Source organism: Gracilinanus agilis, chromosome 3 (genome assembly GCF_016433145.1).
Source record: "Gracilinanus agilis isolate LMUSP501 chromosome 3, AgileGrace, whole genome shotgun sequence".
NCBI lineage: Eukaryota > Metazoa > Chordata > Mammalia > Didelphimorphia > Didelphidae > Gracilinanus > Gracilinanus agilis.
The window spans coordinates 419,002,395-419,027,258 of record NC_058132.1 but is presented as its reverse complement, the minus strand read 5'-3'; the positions used below and the strand labels follow the sequence as shown (position 1 = coordinate 419,027,258).

General features: G+C 37.1%; 1 protein-coding gene across 1 annotated transcript in view; it reads left to right on the top strand.

Annotated features, from left to right (window-relative positions):
• NCAM2 (neural cell adhesion molecule 2) overlaps positions 1–24,864 on the top strand; it is a 250,727-nt gene that overhangs the window by 28,868 nt on the left and 196,995 nt on the right. Inside the window, exon 4 of the mRNA XM_044669242.1 lies at positions 14,794–14,931. Within this exon, the coding sequence (XP_044525177.1) occupies positions 14,794–14,931 (138 nt within the window). The remainder of the gene's footprint in view (positions 1–14,793; positions 14,932–24,864) is intronic.

The following is a 24,864-nucleotide window of genomic DNA, read 5'->3' as shown; positions in this document are numbered from 1 at the left end:
CTCCAACATTCATTACTCTCTGATGGGAGTATTTCTTAAATGAACATGTTCTCAGTTTTGGTCATAGTTCAGGAATGCGTAAGGCCAGAGCCACAGTCTTTCTAGATAGGATGACCAATTCTCATGACTCTATCTTCTAAGCTCCTTGGCCTCCTCACTGGACTCTATACTGTAATTTCCCATGGGACTTCATTTTCTTAACCCCTGAAATACTGATTGGAAGTCCATTGAGAATTAATAATAAAGGAAAGGAAAGGTATTTGGTCTCTTTTAAAGGAGTACTGATAATCAGAAGGGGCTCAGATGAGGGAAGTCTTTTCACTTCAGGGAGAGGATGTCTCTACTGTTTATTGGTTTCTTTTCTTTCTCCTCTGAGGGCCTACCTGAGCTAATCCATATAGGTGAGTTACAGGGATAATTGATCAGAAATGATCACTACTACTATTAATCCTAATGCTAACCATAATTGTGAATAATGCACTACTATTTACTAATTTTTACTCCATACAATACCTTTTGGCAAAATGTACTTTTCCTCATTCTCTCTTCTAATTAGACATATTTTTGCTTTTCCTTTATCTGAGATCACGATTGCTATCTTTTCCTTTTTTTTCACTTCAGCTAAAGCAAAATAGATTTTTCTCCAGCCCATCAGTTTAACCTTGCATAGGTCTTTCTGTTTTAAGTGTGTCTCTTAGAAGCACTATATTGTTGGATTCTAGTTTCCAGTCCATTCTGCTCTTCCTTGCTTGCCTCCTTTATATGCAATCATTTTCCCCATTCTTTCTTTCCCTCCTCCCTTTGCCCCCATACATCTATCTCTTTCACGTTTCTATTTTTTTTTTTGAGAGGCAGCTACATATATCAATGTAGAGAGCAAAGAGTCTAGAGTCAGGAAGACCTAAGTTCAAATCCAACCTCAGACACTTACTAGTTGTATGACCCTGGAAAAGTCATTTAAACTTCCATTTGCCTTAATATACTGGAGAAGGAAATGGTCAAATGATTCCAGTATCTTTGTCAAGGAAGTTCTACAAATAGTATGGTCCACAGATCACAAGAGTCAGACACAGCTGAACAGCAACATTATTTTTCTTTTAAGATCATCTCCACATAACAGACTTACACCCAAGTCCTCTGTCTAGATAGATTCCAACTGTCCTACTGACAATAAGGTTCTTAGGAAGTTACATTTTTCATCTTTTCATTTGGGAATATAAACAGCTTAAACTTCTTAAATTCAAAATGATTTCTCATTGATGGGGGCAGCTGAGTAGCTCAGTGGATTGAGAGCCAGGCCTAGAGATGGGAGGTCCTAGATTCAAATCTGGCCTCAGACACTTCCTAACTGTGTGACCCTGGGCAAGTCACTTGACCCCCATTCCCTACCTTTACCACTCTTCTGCCTTGAAGTCAATACACTGTATTGACTCCAAGATGGAAGGTAAGGATTTAAAAACAAATAAAAACTAATTTCTCATTGATGTTTACTTTTTTATGCTTCTCTTCAGTCTATTATTTGAATGTCAGATTGTTTATTCAGCTCTGGTCTTTTTTATCAGCTTGGAAACCCTTTATTTCATTAACCAACCATTTTTCCCTTGTAAGATTATTCTCTGCTTTCTGGAGAGATTATTCTGGCTGTAATCCTAGCACCTTTTATTTCCAAAATATAATATTGCAAGCCATTTTCTCCTTTATGTGGAAGCAGCTAAATCTCGCATGACTGGCTGAGGCTCCATGGTAACCAGAAGCTAATGCTGGTAGATGGTTTTACACAGCAGTACATGTTGCCTTCTTTTCCACTGCTCTCCTGCTATCACAGTGAGGGGAAGAAGCTGATATGAAGGACTTAGAGAACCATATTTGTTTTCATGGGTGGTGATACCCTAATATTCAGCTTACTAGCATTGTGCCTCTGTTCTTAAGTATGCTAATTCTTAGAAAACAAATCCAGTTTTTTACCTGGAATGTGAATGTTTCAGCATCATAAAAATCTGTCAGAGATTTCAATGCCTTTGAGGTCCTAGTGTTACCTCTTTAGACAAACATGGCATCTGAGCAGAATGGTTGTGAAATACAACTGTTAAAGTACTGTATAAAATTAAATGTCAGTAGTTCCTTGCTCCTTTTTATCCTACATGAACAGTCAAATTATATTATGCTATAGTTATGATGTTTGGATTATAATATTATATATATAACATTATATATATATAATATATGACATATCAATAATATAATTATTGAGAAATTATGCTAGTCCAGAGAGGTTACATAAAATATACATAGGATGCAAAGACACATATAAAAGGTTCTGAGCTTTTTAACAAGTTGAATATTTCCTCCAATCATGAACCCATCCAGGACTGGACTATCTTGTGTGACAGTCTGGAATCTTCCATAAGTTTTCCATGTCCCATAAGTTCACCACAGAGGGTTCACTTAATGTGCTGAAGGTCTTTCCTGACTTTCACCTGACATTGTGAGGGTGATAGTTGGAGCACTGTGGTGTTTGTCTTTCTTGCTTTTTCCATCTGACCTGCCTACCTTCTCTTCCTAACATTTGTTATCCCTATTCTTCATAGGTTCTCATTGATTATATATTGCAAGCTTTTCATGCCCACACTCCACTGCTGTATGATATTCATTATCAATTCTTTGGTAACTGTTTTATTTGATGTTTTACTGCCATTCCACAACAATGATAGAAGGTTGGTATTTAAAAATACGTCCTTTGCTTTGGGGAGGAAATTGGGGTCCTGAAAGGTATTTTGTAGTTTCCTAAAGATTTTTTCTAGTGCTGCTCAATTCTAAGCCTTATTATAATACCAGCCTCCAATACAGTGTTAATACACGGATAAAGTGGCTCCACTGTCTTTGATGGCAAAAAGTATGTTATAAATTTGTTTGCTTATTTTTTTCCATTTTTATTCAGTTTGTTGTTTTTTAGTTTTTGTTCTTGAATGCTTTTAGGGTGATTTTGCTTCATTAGATGTCTTGCCAAGCTTTCTTTAAACTAGCTTTATCCTCCACTGCATTTCCCCTCTTTATTACTTGGCATTATTAGATATCCATCATTACTCTTCATAATATTTTGTAAATGATTTTGTATTCTAAACTGCCATAACCTTTGGTTGTCATCCCGCTATGACTAATAAGCATGTCAAATCTTTACTGAGGCAGCTTCCGGGCTCTTTGGACTTCCTATTGTGTCAAATTATTATAATTGGTGTCAGTGTCATTTTTATTGTCCACTCCCCATTTTTCATTATCAGGGCAGGATCAAGTTGTTTAAATTATATGCCTTATCTTTTTATCATCATTATCCTTTTTTTCTAACTATTAATTCTTATCTTTCCTCTGACAAATGAGTTGTCTAACCCTACATGTACATGCTGCTTATTCAGGGATGACTCCTACATCAATAAAGAGCCTTTTCCAAACTATTAAAATCTAATCAGTGACATTTTTTAGGGTTTTAATGAACACTTATAATGTTTAGAACCTATGAATTATTTTTTTGCAGAAAATGTTCATGATTATAAAAGTAGCCTCCTTTCTCATTTCTTTTTGACCCCTGCTTACTAATAACATTTTCCACCACTATTCTCATCAAGTACAACACAGTGGGATCTCATCCAAAGAGGTTTTAATATCTACATTAGTGGTGATTCAATCTCATCTAAGCTTGCGAAACAGCACACTTCTCTCTGGGCTCAGTTCATTATTCCAACTTTCCCTCATACTAGCAACTTTAAGTTCTCAGGGATACATTCCCAACACAACATGGTTACCCTAAAACTCTCAGGATCCTAGGAGTTATTCTGTTAAAGGGAAATATATTTCCCCTACTTATCACTGTAGATCTTGAGCCCCTGTTCAGCTTAGCATTTACAAGGTCCTTCCATTAATCACCACTTTAAAAGAATCCTTAGAGAGTGTTAGCTTGTAATGCTCAGAGTTGGAAGATGGAGTATCTTATGGGAGAAACATTAAGGAGACCATTGTCATGTGATTTTAGAGTATATGTGATGGAAGTAAAATACAAGAAGACTTAAATGGTAGGAAGGGGGCAGGTTGTGTGGAACTTTAAAAGCCAAATAGAGTATTTTGTAAGGAAAAAGGGAACCACCAGAGTTTACTAAGTAAGAGGGTAACATAGTCAGACCTGTGTAATAGGAAGCTTACTCTGACAACTAGACTGGAGAGAGAAAAAATTTAAGTCAGGGGGACCAACCAGCAAGCTACTACAATAATCTATCCTTGAGGTCCACGCATAAGGTCTTGCCTGCACAAGGACTGTTGCAGTGTGCAGAGAAAGGGCATTATACAAAAGATGGTATGGCCATAGAAATTACAGGATTTGAAAATTAATTGGATATGAGTGGAGGGGGGCTCTGAGTAAGACTGAAGAGCCCAAGAATGATAGCCCAAGGTTGTGAGCTTAGATGACTGGAATAATGATGGTTCCCTTCACAGAAACAGAAAATTTTAGAAGAAAGGAGGGTTGGTGGGGGCAGCTGGATAGCTCAGTGGATTGAGAGCCATGCCTAGAGATGGGAGGTCCTAGGTTCAAATTTGGCCTCAGACACTTCCTAACTGTGTGACCCTGAGCAAGTCACTTAACCCCCATTGCCTAGCCGAGAAGAGAAGAGAAGAGATGAGAAGAGAAGAGAAGAGAAGAGAAGAGAAGAGAAGAGAAGAGAAGAGAAGAGAAGAGAAGAGAAAAGCGGGTTGGAAGAGAAGTTAAGTGTTGGATATGTTGACTTACAGATGCTAATGGGAAATGTATTTTGATATATCCAAAAGGCAGTTGCTTATGAGGAGCTGAAGAAGTCCAGGGGTAAACAAATAAGTCTGAAAAATATCTGCACAGAGACAATAATTGAACCAATTGGATGAGTAGACCACAGAGTGTAGAGGCTTGAGGAAAGATGTTAAGGATTTGAACAGCCACCATAGAGTGAGATAGCCCATTAATTAAGGAAGAATAGCTTGTTTGCTTTTCTACAATGAAGAACCAGATGAGATAAATTTTGGTGAGTTCTCTCAGCACAATGTCTTGACTTCCTCCAGCTCCATTCAGAAACATGTAAATAGGAGGAAAGAATATAGAGTCTGTGAACAACCTAGGGTTGGGACTTGGCAACCAACTAATTGGTCCAATAATTGCTATTAACTTTACTCGACTTTCATAACTTATCAATAATGTTATTAATATATAATAATCCAAACTCCACAATTCTAGCATAATATAATTTAACTGTTCATGAAAGATAAAAAGGAGTAGGGGAAGGGCTGACATTGAATTTATACAGTACTTTAACAGTTATGTTCCACAACCATTCTACTCAAATGTTGTGTTTAGCCAGAGAGGTCTAGAATCTCAAAGATAGTATGAATGCAAGCTCTGACAGACTTTATGATGCTGAAACATGCTCATTCTAGGTAAAAAAAAAAAATAAGAAAATCAGCCTATTAAAGAACAAGGAGGCACAATACTAGTAGGTTGAGTATTAAGCTATTAACCCATGAAAACAAATACAGCACTCTCAGTACTTCATTTCAGCATTTTATTCCCTTAGCAACAGTAGAAGAGAGGTGAGAAAAGAGAATAGTGTGTGACTAGTTGTAGGAGGTGGGTATTGATGATGTATGGGTGTGTAGCTGAACACCCCACTTGATAGATATCAATGGGCCAAAGTAGCTGACTCCTCACCCCCCTATAGGGAAGACTTTGGAAAGTGTAATTCTCGAGGGGGGTTCCCCAAAAAGGAAAAACTGTAATGGGGTTGTTGAAGGAAGATGTCAGGGATCAATCGAGACCCTAATGGAATGAGTTCAATCTTCAGTGCCACTGATATTAAGACAAGCCCCTCCCCCTCAGTGTTCAAACGGCTTTTTTCTTTCAAGATGGAGTTTGTACTTGTCTTCCCCTTAGCCACTCAAATATCACCTCCCTCCATCCCCAAGGTAATTGCTCCAAACTATGACTAGCAATACTAACAGGGATTTATTAAAGGATAAATAAAGTCAGGGTACAAGGGAAAGGGTATTGGGGATCAAGGATAGAGGGGAAGGGAATAAGCTTCACTAACAACTATGGACTTCTCCCAAGAGAGCAGCTCTGGACTTCTGAGGCTTAGTCTCAGTAACTGACTCTCTCCCTACAATCTCCTAATCCTTAATCACTAAAATAAAATAGAAAGGAAGTAACAGGTATAAATTAATTAAGCAAGATCAGAAAAAGGTACCCCCAAACATGCTCCCCCAGGAGTCTAAGCTCTTGGGTCAAAATGGAGAACTGTAGTGTCAAAGTTCTTGGATGGTAAATTGAAGTTTATAGAAATTGATATTGGTAGTTGTGATCTCCAAATAGTCTCAAATATAGGGGTACAGAGGAGCCAGATTCACTCAGTTTCCACCAAACCCAAGCTCCCTTGATCCAACCCCCCTGATTCCCAGTTAGCTCAGGAGAGAAGTGACAGTCAAAAACTCCTCCTCCTCTGGCCCCTCCTTCACATTCTGAACTTCCAGCCTCATCCTGGAGCTGCTCCAAGTTCCATTACATCTCCAGCTGTATACTTTATTTGTCTCCCTTTGCTAAATTCAATCCACACAACAATTTTACACATATGTGTAAATTCTCCTGCTGGGTCTCAGCCAGCTTCAGCAGCCACATTCAGGGAAAAAAGAGAGAGGTGGGGTCACACCAAAACTTTATCCCTACACTCACACGTACTGTAAACACACAAATGGTATGCTGGGTAAGAGAGTCCTGAGGAGCAAATTCTATACACATAATCCCCTCTGTGATTCCACTGGAAGGCGAGCATGTTGGAATCTCCCAGATTTACATGCTTAGTATCCCCAATGAATCATTGCACATAACCAGCTTATATCTCTTAAGATCTCTTACTAGAGTTGCATACAGTATTGTACTTTCTAAGGGGAAATTATAATAATTTGGGGATAAGAGGGAAATAAAAGAGAAAGAGAGCAAAACCAATGTTAGGTAGGTGCATTAACAAAAAGCCAATTGGGGGCAATCCCCTTTGGCATAAGAATATATAATCAAAATAAATGCATTCAACCCCATACAATTCAGTTCACTACACCCCAAAGTTCATTCTGCATCTTTTGATGCAGTGTATGGTTTCTGCAGGTATCTTCATGGTGCCTTCTCCAAATAGTTCATTTTCTTGATTCAGAGAGTTAGCGAGTTTCTTATCCTAAAAATTTCTCCAAAAGTTTTTAAACCTTGCATTATAGGATAATAATATAATCCCTACTGAAGAAGATGTTGACCAACACCTGGATCATCCCAGAATACATGGCTGAGTTATGAGTATATGAATCAATTGTCAAAAGAAAGTCAAAAACATAAAAAAAAGAAAAGACATTCACATTCCATGACAATGTGTCAGCCAAGCAAAGGCACAACACAAAGGTTTCTTACTCAAAAATGAGATTGATCGCCTTTTAATTTGGCTGTGATCCACAATGTGAATGTACATAATTTTTTTACCAGGTAACAGCTTCTTAATAACATAGTACAACTAATGCAGATTCTAAGTACCAAAATCCCCAAAACCATAAGAGCTCATTTGATGACAACTGCAAACAAAACCCCCTATCACTGGGATTCACATGAGTCTTTAGCCACTTGATGTATGTCATTTAAAAACCTTTGAAGATCATGGATACTTGTCATAAGATCCCCAGATCTAGCCAATCTTTCAAACTCATCTGAGATATTTCTAAAAGAGTCTATTACTGCCATCATTCCAAAATTTGGCAGTACAGTCCAGAAAAACCTCTGTACCACTGATGAAGATCTTTTAGATCTAAAATGTCACCAAGAATCTAGATTACCATCCTGCTGGAAGGTAGAGGGAGTAAGCTGAAGAGTTACAAATTTAAAACCATCCAGGAGGCACCAAGCTCCATGGGAAATTCTCCCTCTGGGAGCCATCTAGGTGTTACCAATCCCCCTGGGAAATCCTTCTCACCTCTGGGATGAGATTGTAACAGCCATAAAAGGCATTTATTTATATATCTTATTCATTACAAATGTGGAGGTGAGGAATATAATAGTGCTATTGCACTTCACTGTGTCACTCATGTACTTACAGCTACTTAAATTGATCCTTCCCTCTTGTTACACACAGGTCAAAGGTAGATGAATGATCAGTCAGGGGTAGTGGCCCTCCTAGATATCTGAAAATCACTTCTGAAGATCTGTTAAAATCAATTGAGATTTTTAGCTCATTAAATTCTTCAAAGGTCACTGATACAGGTTGTAACCAGTTTTATGGAGTCCATCCATCATCATCTATGTGACAATTAACAAAGGCAAAAAGGAACAAAAGGCCATTTAGGCAACATGTGACCTCACTGGATCTGGTGACAAACTCTACATCCATAAGGACCTATGGCCTTGTCACAGAAAAGGTTTGTCCAATTGTCTATGGACTTGTATAATGGTATTTTCTCCAGTCCAGTCATAGGGGGAGGTACAAATAAATACAATGTAACAGAACATATAGCTAATGGCCAAAACACAGTAACTGAAAGTGACATGGTGTAACGGAATATTTTAGATTAGATTAATATGCGAACTTAAAAACAAAATTAAATCTTAAAACAAACAATCAATAAAATCAATATATGTGACAGGATATAGTCACTCAGTGTCAGTAGAAGGTTTTACACATGAGCAATGAAACCAAGAGTTCTATTCTCCAATTATGCTAGCTATTGGAATGGTTAACAGTACTTGAAACGAACTTTCCCAGGCAGGCTGAGTTCCTCCAGTTCTCTAGAAGTTCTTTATGTATACCTTGTATTTAAAATTGTGTTACAAGGACTTCTTCACTATTGGGAAGGGAACAAACTGAAATAATTAACATCAATAAGGCAATGGAGTCTCAAAAGGCTTAAAAATCACCTCCAGACTCTATGAGCTTCCTTCCCAAGTACCATAATCCATCTAAATTCTTTTGATCATGCCTCTGGGTTATCCCATACTGAGGAGGATTTCTGCATTGAACATAATGTAGATCAGTGGTTCCCAAACTTTTTTGGGCTACTGCCCCCTTTCCAGAAAAAAATATTACTTAGCCCCCTGGATATTAATTTTTAAAATTTTAATAGCAATTAATAGGAAAGATAAATGCATCTGTGGCCATCACCGCCCCACTGGATTGCTGCAGCACCCACCAGGGGGTGGTGGTGCCCACTTTGGGAATCACTGATGTAGATGAACTCCATATTGGATGTTGTAGGGAGATGAATATCCCTTCTGAACCTTGAGATTATTCAAGCTATCTTTTCATTGTTTTTTTTTTCCTTGGGGAGAAATAGATAAATTGCAAGGTATCCCATTGGTACAAGCAACGTCAGCAAGAAAAGACATTCTAAATCTGTGAGCTGCATGAGCTCAGTAATGCACTGCTCTTTAATAGAGAGGGCCATGCTTTTAAATCTAATTATTAAATTGGTTGCAAATCTACTTCCTGTCTGTAGGTGGCACTACCCTAGTATGTACTGGCTAGTGATAAGAGCCTTATAAGGAATGTTTAGGAGAAGAGTTTCATCCCTTCCCGCCACCTCTGCAAGGGATAAAGCTGATGTTTAGCTAAATGGTTTGAGAGAGTTTTCTTCCTTCCCCTCCCCCCAGGGGTAAAAAAAAAATAATGCCAGGGAACACGTGCTACTAAGTGGGAATGCTAGGGCACTAGCTGAGGAGTGCCTAGAACCCTGTGCTTTAGGCACATGGGGGTTTAGGAAAGGCCTTAAAGAAAGAGCAAATTTCTAGGAGTAAGATAAGGCTAAACTTTCTCAATTTAGCCAAATAACTAATACCTTCTAATAACAAAAAAAAAAAAAAAAAAAAAAAAAAAAAAAAAAAAAAAACAACTGAGCTGAAATTAATTAGCTTCCTCCAACATTACTGGATTCTGGGCTGTGAGATGGTAGCTTTGGGGGTTGGAGGGAAGGATCGCTTCCCCCAGGTGAAAGGAGTCAGGAGGGTTAGAGACTAATTGTTGCTCACACACACCTGGCTTACCAAGCTGCAGCTAGCAATGGCTACCCAGCTACTTTAAGTTTAAGAGGAGAAAATGGGATTTAGATCTCACCCTTCCACACAGGAAAGACAAGGTGCTTTCAAACAACTCTCAGACAGGTGGGAGAAAAGCAGCACAGAAGGCAGAAGCAGTGGGAAGTGGTGGTGGCAGGGCTTCTGAGACCTGGCCAACAACTGTGGTATTGAAGCTAAACTGTCATTTTGTCTGTTTTAAAAACTGCTCTATTCATTTAGAGAGGAGTAAGGGTCCTAAACTCCAGACTTTGGGTCACCAAAAATGTAAGATTTAAATTAATATCAATAACTCCAAGTATTATTTTTATAAAGTTCATTAATAATCACTTAAAGTAGAAGAAATTTAAAAAATGGAAGTTCAAAGCCTAATATTCTAACTAAAGTAAGACTGCATGTAAAACTCACAGCCAGCTTCATCAGCCATGTTCAGGGAAAAAGAGAGAGAGAGAGGTGGGGGTCATACCAAAATTTTATCCTCCCTATGTATGCATGTAGCATAAACATGCAAATGGGATGCTGGGTAAGAGAGTCCTGGGGAGCAAATTCTATCCACGCAGCAATACACTGAACTCTTTGAGGAAGGAAAGAGAATGTCCTAGGGATCTAAAGGTAATGGCCATCAAAATCAGAATTGGGTAATAAACTTAGATAGCATGAAGATTTCCCCCAAAGGATGAAAACGTGTTTAATGAAGATAGTAGAAGGAGCTTTGAAGTGGTGCTGTGAAGCTCAGAGTGTTCAGATTTCTTCAGTCCAACCAATGATTCATGATATATGAGTAAAAGTGCACCCAGAGCTGAGAGTAGTGGCCAGAGATGCAGTATCATCAGGAGGGCAACAAATTTCAGGGAGTGCTAAAAGATGGAAGAGAAGTGAAAAAAAAATGTTTCAGGCAATCCAGAGAGCATAGTTAGAGGTACAGGTAGAGTGTCAGGTTTGTGCAGAATGGGGGGAAATGAGGTGGAGGAGTAGGGAGCAACCAAGTAAGAAAAGGGACAGGGTATGAACTTAGGAACTTTGGTGGCCAAAGATCCAGAATACAAATTCCTATTTTATGTGTCCTCTGATGGTTAAATGTGAATCAAACTCTGTCTATCAATCAGCAACTTTTAAGTTAAACAAATCAAGAACTTGACACTAAGTAAGAGAGTTCTTGCAAGTCATTTACTAGAGTAAGCTCACACCTCCAAAGGTCACTGGCCCCCCACCTTGGGTAGTGCTAGACAAATTGAAAGACTGGGATTGGTTCCAGTAAAGTGGGGGAACAACAGGAAGTGACATCAAGAAAACTGCTTTAAAAAGGCCAGCTCAAGGATTCAGTCACACTCCCTGTGTTGGTGAGCTGGACTGGAGGAAGAGACTCTTTCCTTGGATATTGCAGTGGTGAGTAGAGTGATTCCTTCCTTGGTTCTTTGGTGAGGAGACCCTCTCTGCTCATTGGCACTTCGGTAGGACACTCTTCAGCGCGGGTTCTTGTGGTATTCTTGGCGGTCTTAGCCTTGGTGCATACACTAGAGGTTCTTGGCAGATTCTTCAGTGTCTCCTGGCTCTTCTGATTTTGGCTTCCTAATTAGGACTTTGGATTCTGGTGAGATTCGCTTTCAGATTCACATTTGTGGTCTGGAGACATTGGGATTAAACTCAGGTATTTGTAACTTGGTAGTACTTTCTGTCTCTTTATCTACATTTTTCCTTTTTCACTCTTTCCACTTCTTTGTAAATAAAGCTGTTAAAAGTCATTTTGACTTAAGCTATAATATTTTTAAATCAGTGACCACAATATTACTTTAGAACTTTCATATTAGCATAAAAACCTAAATTTAAATTCTTACAGATATTACAATAAGAGGGCTATTAAATAATCATTTAAGTTATATATTGCAAGGAACCTTGAATTATTTTTCTGTATCAATTAAAGGCACCTTGTTACAAAAAAGATAAAAGATGTGCTGGTCTTATATATTGTCTTAATACCTTTTAGGGGAAATTAACCTATGTAAAAGGGAATTCTTTGTTCTCTTTGAGTTTACACTTGTGAAAAGGGAACCCTTATTCTCTTTGCCTAGTTGGAGTTAACACTTTGGTTAACAATAACTTAAGTACCCCTACTTAGTACTTTACTAGATTGTGAAGACAGGATTAACTCTCCTTTGCCTACCATTTGATTGAGTCAACAAAAGCTTGAACTAGGTGGAGGAGCTCACGAATCACTTAGAGAATTCATACCTTCAATTCACACAGTCAATCAGCCAGGAATCTATGAACCCTTTCCAAGAGAATTTATACCTCCAGAAGGTGAGAAGGAGATCCCACAGACACTGCCCAATCTAGGCAATTTGGAAACTGTGATTGGCCCCTGTGAAGAGGGGAAGAGACAAGAACCTACTATAAAAGGCCCTGAATTTCTGGGGCTAGAAGAAGGAAGTTGACTCCAAGAATGAAGTTGGCTTCAAGAAGGAGTTGGACTTCAAGAGGGAAGTCAGCTTCAAGAAGAAGGTTGGTTCAAGGAAGAAAGTTGGCCTTAAGAATCACCTTCAGCTTGAGTCATTGTCTTGACCTCTTGGAGGGAACTTAAGTGAGTAGATAGCTGTCTTTCCCTTCCTGTCTTCTGGAGAGAGTTTAATTCCTGTGAAGGTCAACAAGTCCTGGCTGAGTTGAGCACCACAGCAATATTTAGTTAGATAGGCTAATGTCTTTTCTACCCTTTTGAATTTCTCTGCTTTCACTCTTTCCCCCTCTTTTGTAAATAAAAGCTATTAAAGTCATTTTGACTTTGGGTAATAATACTTTGAATCAACAATCACCACTATTATTTATAATCTTCATATATTTTAGCCAAACCATTAAAATTTAATCCTTACACCTAATGTTCATGAGGCAGAAGTTAAGCTATTGTTTCTGTCACATTTTTAACTGCAAATGCCTTTGACTTATATATAAATTATGGAAAGGCAGGAATATAGTTTCATAATTATTGGTGTTTTTTTTCAGTGATATTAACATCCTAGATTTTCTCCATATTTTAAAAGATACTTTTGTATAATCCTTCAGATACTTTGCATTTGTGAGAATTTTTTTTCATATGCTCTATTAATTCTACTATATTAGAGAGAATTACTGTGTGTTCCTGTGTCTGGGTTATGATTCAGAAATACCATCTAGTATGCTGCTTTTTTGCATTTTCTTTGTCATTAGGAATCCCAAAGAATCTCTTCCTTTTTAACAAAATTTGGTTAATAAATGAAGGGGACAAAGGTTCATTTCCTATGTACATGTTCCCCATGATGTAGGTATGAAGAAAGTTAGATAGTTTGATGGACTACATCTTAATTAGCTATCACCAATCAAAGATGTCTTGGAATGTTCAAGGGCAGGGCTGAATGAGTTCCTAAAAATCTACTTATTAAGATTTTGGTCAAAAGAGCCATGGAGACCTATATTACTTTATTAGTTTTGATGCTGGCTTAACCAATAAAACTTATATAATCAATAAACTTATATTCTTACCCAAAAAATCAGTCTCTCAAGATCATTTAATCATAACAGTATTGTTGGAAGCAACACAATTGGGAAAGCAGGCAGGCTTCAAAATACAAGATATTAGGAGAATTTGTGTATTTGGAAGAAATTGTGAAATAAAATGTTCCCTGACTAGCAGTTTGTTGTTGACAATAAAAGATCAAGCTTTTTACGAATTATGTAGATATATATCTATACATTCATATATAGAAAAACCAAATAGCCTTCATTGCAATCTATCCCTATGATACATCTTTGGTGAAATAGTGAAATTTTAAGCCAGAGCTAGACAAGCCTTGTAATTCAGAAATTGGACCTTAATGAGAAACCATAATCCATTGAACATTTAATGAGAGGAAGTTTACTCAGCTAAATAGGAAAAGAAATTTCAGAAGTGGGAAAGGATATTTATCAAGTATACAGGCTTGCTCTAGGTGAATGTAATTCTTCTGAGTTGGTGTTGATCATTCTGCTTACCTGAGGGAAGAGTTCCAGCCCTCATATACTAGCACTCAGGCATCCATGATGTTAAATCAGCAGCCTGATCCATAGTCACCTGAGCCAATTATAGGGTGGAATGTTTCAATACCTTATAAGGAAAAACTAATCTAACCCATGAATTGAGGTCTTAACATATTGTACCCTATACAAAGTCCCAAAATGAAATTTAATAGTTTAGCCATATTTATATTCATGAATATTATGGAGTCATTTAACTGCTTCCTTGGTATATGTTGAAATATTTTGTAAAGAAAGTTGTCTTTAATGAATTATTCAGGTCTTTCTCTAATCTAAATGTACCTCTTTTTGTAGTCAAAAATTGCTTCATTTGGTTAGAATGATATATTTAATATCTATGTATTATTATTCTGTATATGATTTTTTAAATCTATCAAAGTACACAGCTCAGAGAGGGGAGAAGGATAAATAGCCTAACCATTTTATATAGAAAGAAAATATTTAATTCATTTTCAGAAAAAAGGGGGGACATGTTTATTGAAGCTTATTGGAATTAACTGAATTACATTTCAACTTTAATTTTAACATTTTTATTGATAAAACTTTGTGGAAAGCTAGGGTCATACTTTAACTCTTTGTCATTTTAAGCATATCAGAGTCTACCTTCTATTAGTCATATCATTTCTTCCCCTTTATTCATTTTTCAGATCGATTTGCTATGTTAGCAAATAATAATCTCCAGATCCTTAATATCAACAAAAGTGATGAAGGAATATATAGATGTGAAGGAAGAGTGGAAGCTAGAGGAGAAATTGACTTTCGAGATATCATAGTTATTGTTAATGGTAAGTTATCAATTAGATGTGTTTACATTTCATTAGAATTCTTTTTCACTTTTATTTTGATTATCGCTTAGTAGCAATATAAATTTTATCTGAGTAAAAGGACTGCACTTTGGTTTTACAGAAAAAAAAATTAGACCAACATGGTATGTAAGTCAAGATATTTATCATATAGCATTTATTCATCAGCATTACCTCTCTGGGTCTTGTTCTGTAATTTCAAAATGAGAAAGTGTAACACATGGATTCATAGATCCTTTCCCAGTCTAAAATTCTATTGATATGATAGATTGAAAATGCTATATTTTACCAATGTTATCTCATTTTTCTCTGAAAATCTGCCTATATGTAGATACTTTCTCTTATTTAGCAGGTTAAATAGATTTAATTTATCCATATTTTAAATCTTATTAAGATCCAGTTAGGTTATAAAAATTTCCATTTTAACATTAACAGGTACATATCATAATGTTTGTGAAAATATAATGGTGGGATGTAATGATATAAAAGAGAAAAATATTGTAAGTATTTCCCCCACTTATAAAGTATTATTTCTGACTCTCTAGCTCCTCATTTTGGGAATAAATCAAGGAAAAATATTTTTTTACACAAGCCTATAGCTTTCCCCTCTATTCTTTCTGTGCATTTACATAAGCTTTTAGTTTGTTTCCTGCTTTGAAACAGCTGTTGGCAGCCACATTAGTCTATAGAAAACATAAATGATTACAATACATAATAAAACATATTAAATGAATTAGAGGTTCACTGACAATGACGATTATCATTATCATCATCATCATCATCATCATCATCATCATCATCATTATAGCCAACATTTACATAGAACTTCAAGATTTTCAAATAAGATTTACCTGTATTATATAATTTGATCTTCATGATACCCTGTAGGAGATGCTATTATTAGTTCCATTTTATAAATGAGAAAACTAAGGTCAGAGAGGTTTTTTCCCAGATCAGCTAGCTAGTGACTGACTCCAAGTCCTATACTTTATCCCCTGTGCCTCTGAGTTGCTTCAGGTAACAAAGTCAGTTCTATGAGACTTTTGAGGAAGAAAAGCTCATTTCTAACTCTGGATATTAAGAGTTAGGGAGTACATTATAAAGGCTTCATTAAAAAAAAAGTCAATATTAATTCGGATCTTGAAGAATAACTGGGATTTGAGTGAGCAGGAGTGAAAGGAGGACATTATGCTCAGGTGTAAGGAATGGTGAATGCCTTAGGGTTATAAAGTATGGAGCATATTTTCAAAGCAATGAATAGGTCAAATCAGCTGGAAAATAGACGATATGAAAGAGAATGTCCATAATATTGGAAAATTATTTGTATAGCAAATAGTAAAGGGCTTGAAAATCCAAACTTAGGTGGGTGAAGCTGAGATGGCAGAGTAAAGGTAGGGACATTCCCAAATTCCCCTCTAAATAACTTTAAACAAGAAGAGGGTGAAACAATTTTTTATCCCAAGACAATTTAGAAGGCTACCAGGAAAGGTCTGGGGTGAGAGTGGAACTTAGTCCAGTGCAGGTTGCTCCCTAGCAAAACTATAGCAGGTCTTTTAGTGACTGAACTGGCAGCAGTGGCTTTAGGAGCTCTCAGTGGTTGGGACTGCTGGTCAGAAGAAGATTATAGGGAATCCTTTGTGGCACTGGGTACAAGACTCTGTTGCATTGCCCCTATCTGGTTCTGGGTCACAGTCCCAGAGGGAAGGGGAACACTAGCAGGAATAGAGGCCCTGTTCACATTTCCAGGGTGGAAAAGAATATTTCTAGTTACAAACCAGCCCAAGAAAGCAGTGATCACATCTCTCAAATGGTAAAACCTTGGGAGAACTAAAAACTTACAGCACCCTCTCACCCCAGAACTAGCTGTGAAAACAGCAGCCCAAAAAACATGAAGCTTGGGATGGTGCTTTATCCAGCCTGGGAGCAAAGCCCAACTTTTACATAAAGTTAAAAGTCAAGAAATAGTCTGGGACAATGAACGAACAACAATGAAATCAAACTGACCATAGAAAGTTACTATAATAACAGGGAAGATCAAAATAAACTCAGAAAAAGAAAACAGAGTCAAAGCTGCTATATAAAAAAGTCTCAAAGAAAAATGTGAATTGGTCTCAGACCCAAAAAAGAATTCTTGGAAGAGCTCAAAAAGGACTTTCAAACTCAAATAAGAGCTGTAGAGAAAAAATTGGGAAAAGATATGAGAGTGTACAAGAAAATCATGAAAAAATAATTAACAGCTTGATAAAGGAGACACACACAAAAAAAAACCTTCCTGAAGAAAGGAAAATTCTAAAAAGAATTGGCCAAATGAAAAAGGAGGCACAAAAGTATACTAAAGAAAACACTTTCTAAAAATTAGAATTGATCAAGTTTCCATGAAGCATCAAGAAATGATAAAACAAAATCAAAAGATTGAAAAACATTGAAGAAAATGTGAAATATATTATTGGAAAAACAACTGACTTGGAAAATAGATTAAGAAGAGGTAATTTAAGAATTATTGGACTACTTGAAAGTCATGATTTTTTAAAAAGAGTCTAGATTTCATATTTTAAGAAATTCTCTCCAGTGTAAAATTTAAATGAATTATATGAGCTATTATTGCTGTTGTGATTTCAACTCCATTGCTCTTTCCACTATACCACCCTGATTTATCCCACCACTAAGACTGTTTACTCCTGAAACCTAATCCTATTTCTTTCTCAATAGCAGTGTTATTTCAAATTCTGTCTCACTCTCCTGTCCAATTAAATTTACCATCAGCACTAAAAGAAACTTATTAGGGGGCAGTTCTGATAATGGATACTGAAATTAACAAGGATTTTTACTTAAGTAATTAATTTTAAAAATTAAATGTTTTTTTGAATTTACTAGCATTCTAGCCAGCCAGATTAGCAGCAAAATGGATAAAGTGCTAACCTGTGGTCAGAAAAACTTGAGTTCAAATCCAGCCTCAGACACTTACTAGCTCTTTGACCTTGGACAAAATCACTTGACCTTTGTCTACTCAGTTATCTTAAATACAAAATAGAAATAATAGTTGTACCTACCATGCAGAGTTGCTGTAAGGATCAATTGAAACAATATTTGTAAAGCACTTAACCCTATGCCTAGTGCATAGTAAATGCTGTATAAATGTTAGCTATTTAGACGTTTAAAAATAATTCCCTTCCCCTTTCCCCTACAGTGTGCCAATCCCTATGGTTGGTGCTTAGGAAGATATAACATTTGGATCAATCTGTCTTTAAGTAGCTTATATTTTAATTAGAAAATGAGATACAAATAAAAGCAACTATGATATGCATCATGATTGATATTTCAGATAGTTGCAAAGCAAATTACTATTGTGAAGTCTGAAAAGCAAGATTGTTACTAATCCAGAAGATCATCAGACACTAAGTCAAATAGTTAAAGAAAGGACATCGGCCATCATCTAGAACAGTGATGATGAATCTATGGTATGAGTGCCAAAGATGGCATGCAGAGTGCTCTCTGTGGGCACTCAGCCACTCTGCCTCCCCATCCCACCCCAAGAGTTTGTTACTAGAAAGGCAGAGGGACCCAGCAGGAGCTGCTCCCTTCCCCCTCTCCACTGTGCCTGATGACATTATTTCACAACCCCCAGCCCCTCTGCCTAGCAGCCCAGTAGGAGAGTACAGGGGGTAATGTGGGCAATTCACAGGTGGAAGAGTTGGAGGGGAGCAGAGCACTCAGGCCACTCCCCTCCTCCTCTCAACATTCACTGAGGACATTCTTTACTTCACCCACTCCTCCACCCAGCAGCCCAATGGGAGCACTTTCTCCCTCCCATGTGGGGTAATGGGATGAGTTGTACCCAGCTTGTGGTGGGGAGGGGCCCAGCACTCCATCTCTAAAAGATTTGCCCTCACTGATCTAGAACAATCCCCTCAGTGATAGAGGAAGCTGAGGTTGAGTGGTCACATGTATAATAAGTAGCAAAGCTGAAGTCTGAATCCGGAGTCATCTGGGTGGATCAAGTGATGGGGCAGAGAATTTCCAGCATATTAAAAGCTTAAACCCAAACTTTTTCCTTTCTGCCTCTCTTTAAAAAACAAAGGGAATTTTTTTCCCAACCAAAAATATTTGCCTCCTATAGCAATAGACATGGGAAAAGGACTGAACCTGTGATTCCCTGATAGAGGAAAGTCCCAAAGAGAATTATTTCCTCTACCAATGTAATCACATACTTTCATTTCCATTGATGGTCTTAGAACAAAATTCAACCTTTTTTGTCTGCCCCTTTGGCAGTCTGATAAAGCCAGATCCCTACTAAGATAAATGGTCTTCAAATAATGAAGAAAGTGATAAATTTCAATTAGAGAAGGCTAAAAATTCTTTTTTTTTCCATTCAAGTTCCCAGATCCTCTTGAAATCTAGCCATAGATTTCTTGGGGTCCTGTGGGTCCCAGCTTAAGAATTCTCCCCTTAGAGAGTTGGCTAGAGCATTGAGAGTTTAAATGACTTGCCCAGAGTCACACTAATTAATATATGTCACATTATTATGTGTCAGAAGAATAATTTAAGGGCAGATTTTCTTATTCTGAGGTCTGATCTCTATCATTTATGCCACACTACCTCTCTATATACTAAAAAAGAAATAATCAAAAGAAGAGAAATAATTTCTGCAATGTAACCTCTACAGATTATTTTTAGCAAAACAAAATACCAAAGACCACACTGTACAATACTTTACCTCCTCTCATCTTGTCTCTAACCCTAGGTTGCAAGCTTTTCTTGGTTTGTGGATATAGCAGCTGAAGTAGAAATACCAAAGACTTTCAGTAACCACTTCTTTTAAGTTTCTGAACAACAATTCAACCACAATACTCCACTTTTTAATAGCAACTAAACCTTGTACATGTAAAGAGCGCATAATAATGAAACCACTAAGGAAATGACTAAGCAAAGGAAAACTGTTAATATAATGGAGCAATACCATGGAGCCAGAGAATTTGTCTATCACTTCAATCAATGCACCAATTATAGTTTTCTACATGACCACCTTAGCCCATCAGCACTGTTTATCAAGATCAAGTATCCCCCAAAATGTGATTTTTTTTGTTGCCATCATTTACTGGATATCCAACTCATATTAAATCTCTCCATGCTTATCTAGGTTGGTCCTCAATCAAAAACTCAGTCTCTTGCCAACAAAATATTTGAAACCATTCCAGAGTTAGAGAAACTAAAAGAAATTATGTCTTACTGGCATATCCTTTGAGAACACAAGATCACCTCCTTCATTACTCCATCCCCTTCTCTCAAATTCCTTGTTCCCTTGTTCTGTGTCGCTCATCATTTGCCAAACTATCTGCTTCCTCCACTCTTACTCATGAGCTGCTGAGCACAGCTACAGCAAGTCTCATAGGGCCCTGTCTGGGTACATTCTAAATTCATGTTATCCAATCTCAACTGGACCTTTATTGCAGCAACAGCTCTTTTGTTCCTTTTTGATTTCCTGTCTTGCCATTGAAGCTATTCCAAATTTCTTCCCTTATCAAAATTCCTGTATATTTCTTTCCTCTCACATTGCAGTAATATTACGATTATTTGAAATGTACTCTCTCTTCTCCCTTTCTCTTCATCTCAGAACATCTTGACATCATCTCCAACTCTTCTGCTTTTTCTCAGTTTCTGACAGCGATGGCCTTTATCCTTGCCAAGACCAATCATTTTACTTATGCTCTTGATTCCATGCTTTCCTTATCTTCTCCACCAGATTGTATCTTCAATTATCCCCTCTCTCTTGAATCTTCATCCTATTCCTATTGTTTCCTTCCATACTGACTTGAAATGTGTCCAAATCTCTCCTAGACTTAAAAAAAAATCTTCACCTGATTCTACTTTTCTCTCTCAGTTTCTTTCTATATCTTTCTGCCTTTCTAATTCAAACTCTTGGAAAAAGCAGTCTACACTTACTTCGTTTTTTTCTCACTTAACTCTTTTATAATCTGACTTCTGATCCATATTACTCAACTGAAACTACACTATTAAAAACTAACAATAGTCTTGTAACTGCCAAAGCTTTATTATCTTTTTGCAGTACTCGTTCTTCTTGATCAGTCTCTTGCATTTGACAGTGTTGACCACTCCTCCTGGATATTCTTATCATTTCTGGGTTATTGTAACATTGTTCTCTCTCTCCTTGATTCTCCCACCTGGTTTACTGTCCCTTTCTTACTCTCTTTTCTTACCTACCATCTTAGAATCAATACTGTGTATTGCACGTATAACCCAGATTGAATTGCTTGCCAGTTCTAGGAGAGAGAGAAAGAGGGAGGGAGACAATTTAGATCATATAACTTCAGAAAACGTATGGGAAAATTTGTTATTATGTGCAATTGTCAAATAAATAAAGAATTAAAAAAAAATACTATGCGTTGGTTCCAAGATAGAAGCATGGTAAGAGCTAGGCAATGGGGGTTAGGTGACTTGCTCAGGGTCACACAACTAGAAAATGTTTGAGGCCACTTTTTAACCCAGGACTCTCTAATCCTGGCTCTCAATCCACTGAGCCACTTAACCACCTCCCTTTTTAGTCTCTTTTCCTGGCTCCTCAACCCTATTACCCTCATAAGATCCTCTTCTCTTTTCCTTCTACTCTCCCTCTTTTAGTAACCTCATCAGCTTCTATGAGTTTAATTCTGCAAAAGACTTACAAATCTAGTCTCTCTTACCTTCAGTCCATTTCTCTAATGGACCTAATTGGCATCACCATTCTATTGGACAATTTAACCTGAATGTCCTGTGGATACCTCATATTCAATATATCTAAAACTAAATATGATATCTTTGCTCCCAAATCCTTCTTTCTTTCACATTGGCCTTTTTCAGTTGAAAGTGATCCTTTTGATCTCCAAAGTTTATAATTTCAGTGTTATCTAAGATTCCTTACTCTCTCTCATCCTACATAACCATTCATTTGCCAGATGTAAAGGTTTATACTTTAAGCATTTCTCTTTCATCTGATCATCTCTTTGCTTATACAGCTCATACCACCCTCAGTTCAGTCCTTTGTTCCCTTCCCTAGATTATTGGAATAACCTCCTAACTGGTCTCTGCCTCAAATACCTCCCCATTCCAATTTTCCCTACACATTACTGCCAAAGTAATTTTCCTTAAAGTTGGCCATATGACTCTCCAGGGATTCAATCAATTTCAGTAGTTTACTGTTGTCTCAGAGATAAAATATAAATAACTCTTTAACTTTTAAAGCCCTACAAGACAATACCTACCTCCGATCTATCTTTCTAACCTCACTGATCTTTACCCCTGTTCCTACACTCTGTGAAATCCAGCTACACTTGCCTTCTCTCTGTTCCTCACATGTGACTCTCTCCATCTCATATCTCCTTGACTTTTATGTTTGAAATGCATCCTTCTTATCTCTGTTTTATAGAATCCCTTTCTTCAAGATGTGGTCCAAGCACTATTTTCTCTATGAAGCTTTCCCCATATTTTCCCAATTGTAAATGTCCTCCTTCCCATATATTAAGCTACTTTTTATTTATTTGTATTTAACTTTTTATTTATGTTTGGTATATTTATATTTGATCATTGTCTCCCTCATTAGAATATATGCTCTTTTTGAGTAGGGATTGATTTGTTCTTTGAACAAACCCCAGCATAAGAATTGGTACATAATGGGCACTTAATAATTAATTCCTAATTATTATTGGTTGATTTATTAAAGGTGATTTTACTATAGCGAAATTAGACTAATTATATTTTTAATAGTAAACATTTATTAAGCATTGTAAAAAGGAAAAAATTATTTTTGGTTGGATATTAATATTTAAAGGTGTGATCACCAAGGAATTGAATAAATATCAATTCTTAAAATGATTTTAGTAATTTATTTATAAAATATAAGAGAGAGTGGAAGTAGAGAGATGAGAAGAGGGTAGAGTAAGAGATCTGGCTTAAAGAACTAGACTATGTACTCAATCCCTGGCTTTATTCCAGCAGGACTCCAGAGATCCTAGTTGGAGAGCCTAAAAGTCAATTAACAAGGGTTTTAGCCACTAGGGCTCCTCTAATCAAGGGCTCCCTGGAGGATAATGCCTCCAGGGAGGTTAAAGGAGTCAGCCTTTTTTTCACTCTCCACTTGTACTTCTAAGGGAGGTTAAAGGAGTCAGCCTTTTTTTCACTCTCCACTTGTACTTCTAAGGGAGAGATTTAAGAACAGTCCCACCAAGGTCTCAGGGTCCCAGCCAGCAAGCAGTGTCTCCAACTCAACCTCCAGCTCCAAGAAACGAACAAGAAGAGACCTTCGGGAAGTTTTAAAAGCACTTCTTTTGTGTCCCTTCCTGTGCTTTCCTCTTAGTTTATGTGTCTAATCACAATAGACACTTTGCTTAGGACTGCCCAGAGGGCAGTCTGTCAATTCTGATTCATCACCCACACTTGCACAAGTGGGTTATAGACTTCCCAACTTGTGAATTAAGTGGTGATGTTTACATCTTTGGTGATTAAATCTGAAAATGGGCAGAGTAAGTTTAATCTCATTATCACAGCACCTACTCTGTGTCAGGAATTGTGCTAAACACTAGAATACAAAAGAAAAATACAATCCTTGCCCTTGAGAAGCTCACAATATAATGGTAAAGACAACATGCAAATAACTATATATACACAAGCTATGTAAATGATAAATAGGAGGTAATCAAGAAAGGGAAGGCACTAGATTTAAGAGAGTTTGAGAAAAGCTCCCTGTAAAAGATGCAATTTTATTTAGGACTTGAAGAAAGCTAGGGAAGTCAGAAGGTAAAGGAGAGAACTCCAGGTATATTGGACAGCCAATAAAAATGCCTGGATCTGGCAGGTGGAATGTCTTGTTTGTAGAATAGTAAAGAAGCCAATGTTACTGGATCAGAAGATGAATTGGGGACAAAAAGATATAAGACATAGGGAGACTGAAAAAGGAATGGACAATCAGGTTCGGAAAAGCTTTCAATACCAAACAGAAAATTTTATATTAAATCTTGGAAGTAACAATGAGCTGCTGGAGTTTATTAAGTAAGTTTAATAAGTAGTTTATTAAGTAGTCAGACTTGCACTTTAAGAAAATCCCTTTGGTGTTTAAGTGTAGATGCTGGAGTATGGAGACTTTCATGGTAGGAAGATTAACAAGCAGACTATTATAATAATCCAGGGACAAGGAGTTCTACCAGGTAGGTGGCAGTATGAGAGGAGAGATGGGGATTTATTCGAGAGATGTTAAAAAAATGAAATCTATAAGCCTCAAAAACCACTGGATGTGAGGATGAGAAATAGTGACAAGTCAAGGAAAGTGTAAACCTAGGGGACTGGGGATGGTGATGTCTTTAATGATACTGGAGAAGTTTGGAATGGGAGAAAGGTTGGGGGAAGATAATGATTTCAGTTTTGATTATATTGAGTTTAAGATACATATAGGATATCCAGTTTGAGATGTTTTATAAGGATATGAAAGGCTGGGAGTCAGCAGAAAAATTAGATCTGGATAAGTAGATTGAGAATCATATGCATAAAAATAATTAAATTAAATTAAGTGAGAGAGTAGAGATGAAAAGAGGACAGCCTGCTGGAGAAGACAGGATGGAATGGGATCACCATTCTAAAAGAAAGAGATGAGCCACCTCTTCATATGAGATAAGGGTAAATGAAATACTGACAGAAAGCATCTGAGTGAAATGAGATGAGGAGGGCAGAAGAGAGAGGTCCCAGAGAATGGCCTAAATTTTTTTCAGTAAAATATGAAGCAAGCTCGGAAGGTAAGGAGAGAGGAAACCATGGAAGGTTTGAAGAGAGATGAAAAGATTTGAAAGAGATGCTGCGGTGATTGGAGTAGTGAGTTAATTAGGAAGGTATAAAATAATTGCCTAAAAGCAGTGAGGGCCCATATATATGTAT